At 56.8% G+C, this 14,460-nt stretch overlaps 2 protein-coding genes across 6 annotated transcripts in view; both read right to left on the bottom strand.

The window, feature by feature from the left end:
- Positions 1-242: 242 nt before the first annotated feature.
- On the bottom strand, positions 243-1,428 carry PRR7 (proline rich 7, synaptic). Its single transcript, XM_036887020.2, has 2 exons — positions 982-1,428; positions 243-785 (listed from the first exon to the last, which is right to left on the bottom strand). The coding sequence occupies exons 1-2, from the start codon at positions 1,394-1,396 to the stop codon at positions 391-393; spliced, it is 810 nt and encodes a 269-aa protein (XP_036742915.1). The 5' UTR covers positions 1,397-1,428; the 3' UTR covers positions 243-390.
- A 79-nt stretch (positions 1,429-1,507) lies between these two features.
- The window catches only part of GRK6 (G protein-coupled receptor kinase 6), a 25,771-nt gene continuing 12,818 nt past the window's right edge, over positions 1,508-14,460 (bottom strand). For 2 of the 5 annotated variants that reach the window (XM_036887018.2, XM_036887019.2), the window contains exon 15: positions 12,724-13,888. In XM_036887018.2, coding sequence (XP_036742913.1) covers positions 13,778-13,888 — 111 coding nt within the window. In that variant the 3' untranslated portion in view covers positions 12,724-13,777. Of the gene's footprint in view, positions 1,638-12,723; positions 14,378-14,460 lie in introns of those variants that run through there. The other 3 variants (XM_036887016.2, XM_036887017.2, XM_036887014.2) reach the window with 3 other exon arrangements.

Raw genomic sequence — 14,460 nt, 5'->3', positions numbered from 1 at the left:
CTTTCCACTTACAAGGCCTCAGAGGGCACCCTCACTGACACTTCACAGGCAGGGAAGATGGAATCTGAGGCTCCCAGAACTAGTCTCTGACCTGACGCATGGTGATCACAGGGTTATCCTGCATTCTCAGGCCAGCTGTAGCTGAAGGGCGCATTTCAGGTTTTGTTCTGCCAAGGCCCAGGCGCAGCCGGCCACGAGAACCTTGGGCGCAAGCAGTGGGTGTCCCCTCCGCTTGTACTAAACCAGATCACACACCTTTATTATCTTCAAAATGTAACAAACGGGGTAAGAAATCCCTCCCCCTCCCCCCACGATCCAAGGGAAGCATTTAAAAAGCCTCGCAGTCAGGCCAGGAGTTCGAGGGTGGGGCCCAAAATGCCGGGCGCCCCTCTATACGGCTGTAGTCCTCCCGAACAAGGGGATGGAGACCGGCAGGCGCCAAGCTCCGTGCTCCAGTGGCTCGCGGCTGCTGAGCTCCGAGTCAGTCCAGCTGGGGAACACCCGACGGCCGCGGTCCGCCTGCAGGCAGAGCGCAGGGCAGGGCGGCGCTGGTCGCGGGGCACTTGGCAGGTGCAGCGCCGACGTGTAGCCCCGATCCAGGAAGAGCGGCTTGTAGCTGGGCGGCGGCTGTTCTTGTTTCTCCGCGCTATCGCGGCGGCTCAGAAAGGGCGTGACGATCTTGCGGTAGAGGCCGCGCGTGTCGGTGAGCACCTCACTGTAGGGCGGCGGTGGCTCGGCCATCAGCACCGCCTCTTCGTAGCACGGTGGTTTGGACATGTCAGATTCTGTTGCGGAATGGAAAGCGGTTCGGGAGAGTGAGGCCACCTGTCCCCAAGCTTCCACAGAAACCTTGGCTAGCCACCAACTCCGGATCCAGCCCGCTCCCCACTCAGGTTTTCGGGAAGCCTTGCCCGTCAGCATGAGTGCCCGCTGCCAAGACCCCGCCCATCCGAGTGGTTCCTGGCGGAGCTCCGCACTTACCTTGGCGTGGGTAGCTCCAGGGCCGCGGCGGAACTGCCAGGTGCGGCGGCGGCGGCGGGTGGGGAAGCGCGTGGTGGTGCGCGTGCGGGTGCGCGTGTGGCTGCGCGGGCCCGTGGTGCAGCAGCGGGTGTACGTGCACGTGCTGATGCGCGTGCGCCGGCGCCTCCAGGCGGCCGCGCTGCGGCGGTGGCGGCGGCGCCAGGCCCGGGGGGCTCCCAGCCAGGCTGCCCTCGAGCTCTAGGGGCTCCAGCTCGAGGGCGCGCAGGTTCTGCTCACGCAGTCGTTCCTCCTGGCGCCGTTTGAGGCGGCGGCGCAGGAAGCTGCAGAAGCAGCAGAGGAGAACAATGAGACCCCAGATGAGCCAGAAACCGGCGAAGCACGTGAGGAACGTGTAGGTGCCCTGGGACATAACCATGGCGGCGGCGCGGGCTGCGGGTCTTCGGCTCTGTCACTGGACTCTGGGCTCCTCTACGTGGCCCCAGGCCCTCGCCACACTCCCTGGAGCCGCCACAGTCACTCGGCGACCCGCGGCCTGGGGCTGCCCGCGGCGGGGCTCACGTCGTGCGCGCGCCGGCGGGGGGCAGCAGCAGCGACGCCCGCTCCTTCCCATGGCGCCGGCAGGGGCGCGGCGGGCCTCACCCGGGGCCGCGCAGGACCTGCGGGACAGACGGGGCGTGGTGAAGGCGCGCTGCAGCCCCCGACGACTTCCCCGTGCGCTCCTGTGCCTTGCGCAGTTCCGAGAAAGCCTCCTTTGCGGGAACCCCCGCGCTCCCCGGAGGCCTGTTGACGTCACCTGGGATGACGTCACGCCGCTGAGGTTCCCCCGGTAGGGTTTTCCCGGATCCGAGACCAGGCCGCCGCCCCTGAGCTCAAATGCTGAGGGGACTCCAGGCCGGCCAGCAGGGGGAGCGCAAAGGCCAGAATTGGCCTCGGCGCGCAGGAGAGTTTCGTCACCCACTTCCCCGGCTCAGAAAGGGTTTGAGCCCTTTGGGCAGACACCCAAGGCGCCGAAGAGGAGTCTCGTTAGGGTTGTTCTGCGGCGAGGAAAGGGGTAGGGGAATCTACCTTCTAGAGTTCTACAAAGCAGCCCATTGTTACGGCATACACCCGACAGCCCCTGGCGTTCAAAGCCTGGCACCCGCTCCCACCTCTGGCTCCCTAAAGTATGGAACTTGCCGGCCTGCGCCACGGCCTCCTGTGCGATGCCGCTCTTACGTAGGGGACCTCGGGCGGTTGGTTACAGCTGTTACAGCGCGCAACCGGCCTCCCTTTGTCTGCGCCGCCGGGCGTGGGCCGTCCCCTCGCTTTCTTTCCTCTAGGCGCCTCTGCCTGCCAGCTCCCAGCACCATCTCTGCTTCCCGAGCCTCCTACCCAAGCACAGTCCCGCTTAGCCCTACCCTTCTAGCTCCAAGGCGCCTTGTCGTTTACCCCCAGTTCACTTCCCTTTCTGCAGAGGGTGGGGCAAGTAGCTCGTCTTCGGTAACACCTGGTTCCATACCACTCCAGATGGGCACCTCTAGTTCTGCAGCCAAGATTAAGAGGGGAACCTTGTATCTTAAGCATTATGTAGGAGGGAACCCTGACTTCAGAGTAACGGTTGCAGGAGACTGTTCACCACCTACATAACAGAAACAGAGCCCTTCTTGAATGCCTTATACCCAGTGCTTTCACTCTTTGGGTTAACTGGAATTATTCCTATTTTACAGACAAGGAAAGGGGGTAAGCAATTAGCCGTGCAGATGGCAGTGCCATAATGTGAATCCAAACCTAGGCACAAAACACTAGCTCAGGGTGAGAGAGAGAGCTAGCTGCCACTTTAGCTACTTGGTGGGCTTCTTCCAGGAGCGCCAGGAACAATGCCCTCTACCCCACACCCTCCATCCTCAGCATGTCCAAGGTACACACATTCAGCTCTGGGGGCATGGTGAGCCTGAGCCCCAAAGTGGGGGCTCCCCATCAAGCCAACCTTCAGACTGGTCTTGCAGCAACCTGGGGGTAAGCCAGGCCAGGGGCCACCCCACACTTCTCCCTAGATGGTCCTGTCTGACTCCATGGCTGCCATGTGCCATGTGCCACTTGGTGCCTGTGCCAGTCCTTTTCCCCTGGGTCTGCGTTCCAGAACAGACAATGGCAGGAACAATAGCTCTACCCGCCCCCTCGACAGCCCTGCCATGAGGTTGCCATGGTGATGCAGCCCAGATAAAAACACGATGCTGCCAGTCACTGGGAGTTAATTAAATCTGTTGTTCTCCTTTTCCTGAGCCCACAGGAATTTTCAGGAATGCTCTCAGGAAGCTGGCACTAACTAGGGGGCTCATTGGCCTGCAGAACAGGAACAGCTCTGGGTCAGAAAAGGAACTTCTGGGGCTGGAGGTGATGGGAGCTTAGCTGAATTAGAAATAGAAATACCTGCTAAGGGCTGTCTTTACTGCATGTCAGGCCTTGTTCTAGACCTTTTGCATTCAGAATCTTCTGCAGTCTTCACCACCACCTTCTCACTGGGGGCCAATTTGATAGATGAGGACACAGGCCCAGAGCTTGCCCCAGGTCACACAGCTAAGGGGAGTTATTTAGCCTTAGTCTGAATCCAAAGTCTGCATCAAAACACTTTCACCTACATGACAACTGAGATGTAAATAAAAAGCCTGGTGCATGTGAGCACTCAATAAATGAGGACGTGGTAAGCTGTGGGAACACTGGGCAGACCGGCCAGCACATAGCCAGAATACCTTCCTGTTCCTTCCCACGAAGGTCCTGGTGCTTCTGGTCACCAGCCCTCGGCTCAAGAGTGGGAAAGGCTATGGGGTGGAGGAGAGGTGGGATGGTAGCTTCAGGGTTAACAAGGGACAAAGGACAGGGACTATGCCTAGAGGCCCAGCTCGACTGACTGGGCATCAGGGCAGACTGGGGCACTTCACACCCAAGACCCACTGGGTGCCACTGCCACCCCTCAGCCAGGTGGGAACCACTCACTGCTGCATTTTACAGACTAGGCCACTGTGGGTCCATGAGAGGAAAATGCTTGTCTAAGTCCTCATGGCTGAGCTGTCTCCTGACCCCAGCTGGAGTGGGCAAGGGTTTGATGGTAAACACTCCCTCCTAGGCTGCTGCTTCACTCCAGCATCTGGAATCCTGCCTGAGGCCTGCCACCTGCATGTATCTGGCCCACAGGAGTCACTCAGCTCAATACATTCATCAAATCCACAGTAGGTGCTCAATACAAAACATCAAGAGATTCATTCAGATCTTCCCAAATGCTCTTCCTGAACAGGCCAAGCTTATCAAAGCCTCCTCAAAGTCCCTTTGCCTCTCATGCCTCATGCATGCTCCCACCCATGTCTGGGGAGCCATTCAGGGCAGACCCTGCCTGCAGCCTCTTGCTCACAGCCACTCACCTCCCCTATGGCCTCCAGACTGTCCATAGCAAATACCTGCTACCTGTCCAACTCTGTGTGCTGGGAGTGGTGCCTTCATCCTTAAGTCTGCCATTTTATGATTTTTCTGTTTCCTCTTTCTCTCTCCTTACCTTCTTACGGGCTTATTTCAACATTTTTTAAGGACTCCATCTTGATTTACTTGTAGAGTTTGTGAACATACCACTTTGAACGGTTTTCTCAGGCCACGTAGGGGGACAAAAGAGACCCAGAGGGGTGAGTTTAACTTCCATGTTGCTTCGGTTTCCTTATCAGTGACTGGTGAAAACTGAGCTAATCCACGCAAAAGGTTTGGAGATGCCAAAAAAATACTAGCACCGATGATGACAGCTTCAGAGCTGGAGATGCAGGGATGTGTGTGTCCTTAAGGCGCTCTATGCCTGAGGGCTGGACACCACAGATAGTTCTCATGGCCACCCTATGAACTAGGCTGGCATTCTTTCCATTGGACAAATGAGATACTTAGCTCAGAGATTAAATGATACCCAAGGTCACACAGATCTCTTATTCCAGGGCCTGGTACACTGCTGCAGGCGCCGATCACATTGCTCCTCTGCATGAGGAATCCTGGCACCCCAGCCTTAGGCCCCAAAGATCTGCTACTGGGTCATTTATCTCAGCAAAGAGCCCACCATTCACTCCATCAGCCAAATCCTGTTGTTTTTACCCTCAGTGCAGTAGAACCACCTGTTACCATCAAACAGTGTCTTCATCTGTCTACCTCCTTTGGTCCTCCTGCCACTGCCTTAGCCAGGCCACTATCTTCTCTCACCTGGGCCCTATTCCCATGCTTGCCACTACTTTCTACTTTGTGCTGTGCTCCTGCCCAGCCTACCCCCTCTCCACATTGCCCATTTCCCCCAGGCCCTCTCCTACCTGGACCCTTGGTATCTCCCTACTGTCTTAGAGACAGGCCAGCTACTTCAGACAGTTGAGATGGATGGGGCCCTTGTCTGCCTTTCTAGCAAATTCCCAGAAGACTGCTGCTGCTGGTCCAGGGAGTACACCTTGAGAAACCCTGTCCTAGATTACGACCTCCAGGATATGCTCCTGCCATGGCATCTGCAGCCTCACCTCATCCTCTGCAGTAAGTCTCTGTTCCCATCCAGCACAACTGAGAATTCTGCTTACTCTTTGGCAATGCAAAGGGCCTGCACTGCAGCCCTGCTCAGCTCTTGCCCCAGTACTCACTACTCAGCCTCATGGCCTGACCTGCCAATTCCCTGGACAAGTCAGCCCCCCATTCCCTTCCCTGCCTGGATGAGAAGCCCAGTGATATGACAGCATTTAGTAGTGGCCTGTGCACAACACCAGAGGCTGCACTGTCTTGATCATCTGGCACACAGCAGCTCAAAAACCACTTGTTGAAGAAGTGACTGTTGGTGCCCCATTCCCTGTTTGGTCTTTTAGCTATAGGACAAAGAAAACCTCAAGAGCTGGGTCTACATCCAATTTACTCCTGGGAAATGTTGGCCATTCACCAAAATGTCACTGAAAGAGAAACCATCACCCAGCTCTTGGCCCATGCAGGGTGACTTATAAGCAAACTTGAGGACCCATACATTCATGTAAATAAAAGGAAAAGACTACATGGTCTTCATATGCCAGGGGCTCTGAAGTGGACAGAGGGAATCCTAGGCAGCAGGAACTCTGGGTCCTGAGGTTCCCTGGTGGTTAGTCCAGAGCTGCTGGTCAAGTGAAGGGACAGGGACTCAAGATCAGGGGACAGGAGAGGGAGGGGGGAAAGTGGAGAGAGGGAAGCTGGGGCTAGCTCAGGCCCACACACCCAGCTAGTTGTGAAGCCCAGGTGATTGCAAAGCAAACTGTACTGGAAGGAAGGGCATTTCAGGAGACACTGGTAACATTTTTACCCAAGACAGATGAACTGAGGCCAGAGAGAGATGACAGGAATTGTCCCAACTGCCACAGTCAGTCAGGGCCAGACAAGGCTAAGAACTAAGCCAAGGTATAGTTGTGTCAGCCTCACCTGTAGGTAGCATCTCTTGTGACCCAACCCTAGCACTGGGCCAGTAGCCCAGGTCTTAGAAACAGCACACAGGACAACAAGAGACTGGGGCCCCAGAGAGCTTGTGAGCAGAGGTCTTCCTTGGCTATGTCTACTATACTCAGGTCTGCCTCTCCAAAGGAGTTAGCCACACCTCAGGGGCAGGGGGAGAGGTGAGGGGAGATGATGATACTCTCTTCTGTGGGGCAGCACGGTGGAACACAAAGAGCACTGAAGTGGGAGCCCTGGGTTCAAATTCTGCTTTTGCCCAGACTGGGCTATGTGACACCATCCTGGCTCTTTCCAGGCCTCAGCTGGTTTCTTTACTTGTAAAAAAGGGATGATGAAGACTGCCTGGCAGTGCCAAGAGAGGAGCAAAACTGATGAGGGATGTTAAAATACCTCAGGACCACTGTGCACAGCTGCATGGGACAAACCAAATGCCTGCACCTTGCAGCCTCAAGGACCTCAAATGTGGGACCAGCCCATGGCATTCTATCTCCCTACGCTTGGGTATGGTCTAGCCAAAACTGCCATCAGTTTACTATGGGTGAGAGGTCTCAGTTTTGTGACTCTCAGGCTGTACACAGTAATTCATGGACATGTTTTGTTGGTCCACATCAATTTTTTTAAATACTCTGATTAGTTGCCAACATTTAAAAACCAGGAGATTTTATACAGAAGTCAATTTCTGGCTCAGCTTGTAAACTAACAATCTGGTCATATACCAAGTCTACATTCTTACCAGGTGACAGACTGTAGCCAAGTAGCTCCTTGGCTCACTTCACTCATTCTATTGTCCCCTGGGCCCTGGAAGCATTTGGGCTTCCAACCCCTGAGCTTGACAGAGCACTCACTGGGACCAGCACTGCATGGGCCCATCTCCTAAATTCCTCCTACCACAGCCAGGGCTGCAAGCTGATCAGGTCACAGAGCCTGCAAACCAAGGACTAGCCTCATGGGTTTCCCAGGGAACTGAAGTATCCCTCACTGCCCAGTCTCCCCCACGGGGAGAAAATGGAGGGAGTGAAGGAGCCAGGTCAGCAGCGGCACAGTCCTATAGAGTATCTGGGGGAGCAAGAATCTGGATGACTTCACTGGAAGGAAAGGTGTGCAAAGGCCTGAGAGACAGGAAACTTCCTCACTGGAGAAATGTGAAAGGAGGTTAAGAATGTTCCTCTAGAAGGTCCTACAGTTCTTTTCACCTTGGCACAGGAGATGATGGGTAGCAGGCCGAGAGGGGCTGTGCCAGAAGGGGAACCTGCCCTAGAAACCTAGCTCCACCACTTACTGGTGTGTGACCTCGAGCAAGTCACTTTACTTCCCTGAACCTCAGAGTCCTCATTTCTAAAATGGAGATAATACACTTACCTTGCACAATTGTAAGGATTAGGAGATAATGGATGCAGAGTATTCAATACAGGTCCTACACAGAGCAGGAACAGAAAGGAGCCTACGAATAATTCCAAAGGCACTCCTGCCTGCAGGAGGGAGACTCAGGCGTGATTTAGGGCAGCACCCATCTAAGGCATCTTATGCTAAGGCCTCAAATTCCTCATACAATGGTCATATCTGGTACCCAGGAAATATCCCTAGATGGGAAAGGAAACCCAAGGTGGTTGTGGTCGCTGGGACATTGGGTCCAAGGCCTGCAGTCAGAGGCTGGCAACTGCTGAGTCAGGCCTGCGAGAGCTGGCAGGAGGGCCATTTCTCTCCCCAGCATACTACCCACTGAAGGAAGGTTGGGAGGGAGCCAGAGGTCATTTCCTCTTACTCAGAGGCCAGTCTCCTCCCAGAGGAGCTCCTCTGGAGTACAGAGCATCTCCATGTGGCGCTGGCCTGCCTGTTGGCCAACCTGCATGTCACCCAATACAGTCTGGGCTTTGTGCTCAGACAAGAAAGGGACTTGTGATCCAGACAGTGGGCCGGGGTGCTCCCATTTGGCCCGGGCTTTAGCTTCCCTGGGTCAGCAATGTCCTTTCCTTTGATCCTGCCCACACTGCTCCCACCCTTCCCTGGAGAATGGTGGCTTGGAACATGAAGCAGAGACCCACCGCCGGCCCAAGCCGCGGTCTGGCACATGCCCTAGCCATGAGGAGGAAGGATGAGAGCTTTTTTCATCTCCCCTGGTAAGGAACCCTCTGGGCCATTCAACTCGGGTCAGGCCATTTTGCAGGCGGGTGGTGGTAATGGTGGTGGCTGGGCACAGACCCGGGACCCAGCCTCCACGTCTCCTCCTACCGCTGCAAGCTCAGAGACTGGGCCGCCCCCATGTTTGCGGCCACACCAGGAGCCCTGCAGCGACGACTGCAGCCACGTGGGATCCAGCTCGTGCCCACGGGGCCGATTGCCCCCACCCCCACTCTCGACGAGGTATGGAGGCAGATACACCCCGACAGGCCAGAGAAGCTAAGTTCCCCCACCGCGAGAGGGAGAGTCCCCGCACCCCGTCTCTTCTTGCGCCCCCGGGGATGCGGCCCCGCGTGGGGGAGGTGTGGGAAGGGGCGGCGCCGCCCCGCAGTCGCGTTGCCGGGGAGCGCAACCCCGTTGCCGTGGCAACCGTTTCCAAGCGAACCGGTGCTGCGCCCCACTCTGGCTCCCTCGTTCACTGGCGCCCTCCCTCTCCCTCCCTTTTCCCCTCCTTCCCTCCCTCTGGTGTTGGCTGGGGGAGGGGCTGGCCGGGGTGGGGGGGTCCGGGGCGGCGACCCGGGGCCAGAGCGCGGAGCTGCCGCGGGGAGGGGCTCAGCCCGGGACCATCTTTCGTCCGCGCTCTGGGCCCGTATGGCCTGCCGCCGCCGCCGCAGTACTCACGGGCCCGGGCATCCTCCTCGAGCTCGTCCTCCTGGCTCGGGGCAAGCGTCGCGGGCCCCGCGGACAGAGCCACCGGCCTGGGGGACGCGGCGGCGGCCTCCGAGAGCTGGCTGTAGCAGCGAACGCGGCTCGGAGCGCTAGGCTGGAGCTGCGGGGCGCGCGCACGGGCGCGTACACGGTACCTCCCAAGCCCGGCGTGCGCGCGCGCGGCGGCAGGCAGACGGCTCCCACCCCCCCACCATTCGCCTCCGAGAAGGTTGTCCCGGGAGCCAAAGGCCGACGACCCGGCACCCACCTGCCGCGCCCGAGACTCGCGAGCAGCGCGCCGGGCACACCCAGCACAGGAAACGCCTCACAGCTCAGGACAACAGGGTGTTCGGAACGGGCACACGCAGGCAGACCTGGTGCATACTGTCAGCGGAGCACACAGGAGCAGCTTAGTGAACCCTGACACCCACACACAGCTCAGCCTGGAAAGCACACACGACCAGGCCCCGAACACATCCTGAAAGTCACTGGACACACGCAGTGGACAGTGGTGGTTACAGGTAAGTGCCCCAAGTCACGGCGGCTCCCACGGTGTCCCCAGCAAGCACACATCACCACCTGCCTAGAAAGAAGTATTACAGGGAGGACAGCCTAGTGCTGGACCCACAGCTGCGGCCTCCAGACCCTGCTCATCCCCAGGGAACACAGGTGAACCCTCCTAAGGGCCCCACTGTCTAGGTTCTGAGTCTGAACCTGGTTGTTCACCATCTTTTTAACTGGGTTGTTTCTAGTCGCAACTTCTCTACCACCCTAGGATGACCCAAAAGCACCCTCCACCACATCAGCAGGGACATTTTGGGTTGCAAGTGACAGAACCCAAAAACGGGCTTCAGTCCAAAGGTATTTGGCTCAGGTAACTGGGAAGTGCAGGGGGAGATTTTAGCTGTGCTCACAGTTGGTTCCAGGTGTTCCAGCAGTGAGTGGCATCAGACATGTATCTGTTCTCTCCACTCTGCTCCCTTCCGTTTTACATCATTTCCAGGAAATTTTTCCCAGGTGGTGGTGAGGATGACCCCACAGCTCTAGGCTTTTACCCTGCCACCCACTATCACTGAGGGGAACTCATTGCACCCTATAAGTGCCATTGTAATGGGCCTGGAAATTCAAGAGTTGCTCCCTCAGCCCACAGTGGGCAGGTCTCCAACCTGGGCTTTCATACTTCTTCGATTTGGAGTCAGGCTTAATGATGCAAAGATACAAAAATGGCTGTGGCGTCTTGTTTCAAAGAATGGGAGCTGTCACAGTTCTGGTTCTTCCTATCAGTTCCCCTCATATCACTTCCATCACTTGCAACAAAAGATCCCTAACAGGCCATTTGGGTCACATGCCCTCGGTGTATGAGTACACTGGGGGTGCAAGCCCAGCTCCATTTAAACCACATGAACTGAGGGGTTCCCCAAAGGACACATGGGGTGCTTTTGTACAGGCTAGGCAGACACCCTGGCACAATCATTTAAAACCCTTCAGAGATTACCCCTCATTCCAGATGAGACTCTTATCCACACAGCTTTCAAAGCCGTGTGGCTATCTTCTTACTGACACTGGCTCCAGCCACTCCCTTCTTCCACCCCATCCCACATTCAACCATTCTAAACCACTAGAGGCTCTAGACCATCCATCTGGCTCCACCTGGGCACAACAGGTTGTGTCTTGGGAGGGCACCACCTCTGACAAGCTTTGTGACCACGGAGACTCCCCTGATTGTCCCCAGGCCCAGGCCTGTATCAGTCCCAGACCCACTAGATGTAGAATCATCTCTGCCACAGTGCTGATCTCACTTGGCCCAACTGTTCCCATGTCTGCCTCCCCACCAGACTGAGCTCCAAGTTGGCAGGGGCCTCATCCCCATCTGGGTCCCCAGCTCCTACCATAGTGCTGGATGGGGAGGCAGTGAGCTTAGAGAGGGATGCTGGGAAGTGAATTCTGGGTTTCCTCTGCCAAGGATCCACTGTGGTAAGAGCTTTAAGGTGAGCTGAACCCTAGACAAGAAGTTCCCTGGGCTCCTACCTGGCTCAAGGGGGTGCCGAGTGGGAGGTCCAAACCCACCTGCAGGAAGAGTGCCCCAGGGACCTGCCCACTATATGGCACCCATTCACCCTTACCCATCTTCCCAGGGCTGGGCTCCAGCCTCTGCACACTAGTACCTACATAACTGCCTTCCCTAACAGAGCCTGAAGCAGAGAGGCAAATGTACTCTGGGCCCCAACCTCACAGAATCTAGATTCACCTTCAGTTGGCTTCCCCTCCACCCTACAATGGCCACTTACCAGCAGAAGACCTTGAGCGAGGTCCTCTCCTTACTCTGTTTCCCTCAAGTTAATAGACACAGCAAAGCATGCTCTGTATACCATCAAAAGTTGGGATTGCACTTGAGACCCCTTCTACTAAATTGGTGCATGGAGCCTCCCCACTGCCCTTGATAGCTGTTAGCTTGGCACCCAGCATCCACTCCTCTAACAGGCAAAAGTCCTGCCAGTGACCCAGGGGCTCAAAGGCATGACTGGCTGCTTTGGTGGATTCTTCTAGTCGCCCTGTGAAGCCATGGGTATCACAGCTATCTTTCCAGACAAGGAAGGTGCCTATGCAAAGCCAGCTTGAAAAGTGGCCAGGCTGAAACTTGAACCCAAAATTGTCCAGTTGCACAGCTCATGTGACCTCTGTGGCACTAGATGCCCAGCCCAAAGGCCAGGAACAAATCCCTGGGGGACTGGGATGACTGGAAGGATATGGAGCAACAACAGGTTTGTGGAGTCTAGGACAGACCTGTGGCCAACAGGCTATCACCCCCAAGTCTTTGCATAAGTGAAATGCTATGAGATGCTCCCCCACCTCTTTCTGTTACCAAGATGAATACGTCTCCTTCAAGGGCTGGTTCAACTGCTACCTTCAGAGAACCTTCCCTGGTGCCCATGTAGCTGCTCCCTACCCGGCTCTCACCCATCCTAACTCCCAACATCACCCTGTCTCTTCTCTGCCCAGCCACATTTCAAGGGCAGAGCAGATGGATGGCTTTAATATTCCAGTCCTGGGCAGAGCACACAGTAGGTGTCCAGATAAAACCAAGTAGGTATTCTTAACAGGACCTTCCACCTCACTCCCAGACCACTCTAAGCCCATGACTGGTGGCCAGGCCACCTTGGCCTTGGAGGGACTACCACCAGCCAACCCTTCTTCTCCAGCACAGGCAAAGCCAGGCCCATACCCTAGTGGGGACTGAGGGCTTCTTACTTCAGGCCTCATCTCATTTAGGAAGCTGAGAAACCCAATGACCTGGCTGCTTGGAGAAGCTACCCCAAGATCAGCCCTGGGGATTCCTGGTCATTGCTGGAAAGGTAGCCCCCACCAGGCCTACCTCCAGTCCCTTCCCACTTCCAACAGGGCCAGGGAAGCAAGAAAACCCCTGGAGCACCAGGAGCAAGAAAGAGGCAGGCAGGGGCAGCTGGCCAGGTTTGTCCTCGGACTGTATTCACACAGAGACACGTGGCAGCTTACACTGGACAAAATGAGTAATAAAAATTGGCTTTAAATATGGAAAACCAGGGCCCTGTAATCCCATATCCCATGCTACCCTACACACTGGGATCAGGATGGCCATCACAGTCTGGAAAGAGTCAGGGCTGGGGCCTGGGGCACAGGCACAAAGCCTCAGCCTACACACACACACACGTACGCACGCACGCACGCACACACACACACGCACGCACGCACATGCACACACCCCACGGGCACACACAGGGAGGGGCAGATTATTGCTGGGCACATATGTATTGTTATGAGGGGAGTCTGGAATGTTTTGAGGGTTGGCCAGGAACACCTTCCCCTTCCCATGGCCTGGACTCAGGTGTTTCTACAAGAGGTGTCTCAGGACAGGGCCCAACACAAGGAATGAGGTGCCCTGGGAGCTGGAAGGCAGAGGCAGACCTGTCTAGGACAGCCTAGGCAGTGGACTGAGGGGTCCCAGGATCAGCCCAATCTTGGGTCACACTTTGGCAAAGGCCTAGGGGATACAGAGGCCCCAGATCCAGTTCTGACAAGTGCTGAGAAGGGTAGCATCGGACCCCAGAGGCGGTGGCCTGAGCCCAGGGCAGCAAGAGCAGGCACAAGTCTCACTTGGAAGTCAGTGGTGCTGAGCACAGTGCTGGGGGTCAGAGGCCCGGCCTGGCCTGGCCCAGCTTTGGCCCATCCAAGCTAGGCCAGAGGAGCCTTGAGTTTGGCAGTGGCCCCTCTGCCAGCTCCAGGGTGGATCTTAAGAATACTCCAGTTGCTATATACATTCATACAAATACATAAATACAGAAAGCCCCGAGCTCCACAGACAAGAGCTGAAGGGACGCACCTTTGTCCCAGGGACAACCCAGGCCTTGCCAAACCCAGCCAGACCAGAGGCTGAGGGGCAGAGGACACTGGGGACAGCTCCGGCTGTATTCCCCAGGCCACGACTTGAATGGACAATGGGGAAGACCACTGTGCAAAACTGTAAACAGCGCTCTGATAGCTGCTACCGCCAACCGCTGGTGGAGGCCTCGGGCTTGGGGCTAGAGGCGGGTGGGGAGCTCGAGGCGGGTAGGGAGCTCTTCCTCACTGTCGCTGCAGTTCCCACAGCAATCCTGGAGGGGTGGGGAAGACACGGAGGGAGAGAGGCAGAGCACGTGCCATTAGCCACCAGTGCTGTCACCTGGGCTGGCCCTGCCAGGGCAGGCTGGGAGCTGCCCGGGACCATGCTTTAAGGATGGGGTCCCCATGAGGGGCCTAAAACAGTAGCTCAAGCCAGACACATGTGGACATCAGTGCAGAGGCTGCTGGGAACAGACTTAAGTAAGGGAGACCAGGAGGATCCCAGGCTCTGCCAGGGCAAAGCTCCATTCAGCTCCTCTCCCCTGGGCTGGTGGAGGCAGGGCACGGGGAGGCAGATGGCTAAGCAAGGCCAGCAGCTTGAAGGTGCCAGGGTGCAGGTAACGGAAGCGGGGGTGGGGGGTTGGGAAGGAGCGGGCACCAGACTTCTTTCGCCCACATCTTGCCTCTGCCATGGAAGGGCTGCCTGTGGCTCCCCGAGGCTAGGCAGCGAGGCCAACCCATGGGGAGCCCACACTGCTCACCTCTGGAAAAAGAAAAGAGGCTGTGAGCCCAGCCAGGGGTTGGGGACAGGCGGGAATGAGGCCAGACCCTGGATACCGCTGGCAT

This window comes from Manis pentadactyla, chromosome 2 (genome assembly GCF_030020395.1).
Source record: "Manis pentadactyla isolate mManPen7 chromosome 2, mManPen7.hap1, whole genome shotgun sequence".
Lineage (NCBI taxonomy): Eukaryota > Metazoa > Chordata > Mammalia > Pholidota > Manidae > Manis > Manis pentadactyla.
Note: the sequence above shows the minus strand (reverse complement) of the source record. Positions and strands in the feature narration are given on the sequence as shown.

Bases quoted from the DNA above. Each gene is read 5' to 3' on its own strand.
- PRR7 (XM_036887020.2), bottom strand. From the start codon at position 1,396: ATGGTTATGTCCCAGGGCACCTACACGTTCCTCACGTGCTTCGCCGGT. The intron at 786-981 runs GTAAGTGCGGAG...ATTCCGCAACAG, and splicing joins CTGGAGCTACCCACGCCAAG to AATCTGACATGTCCAAACCA.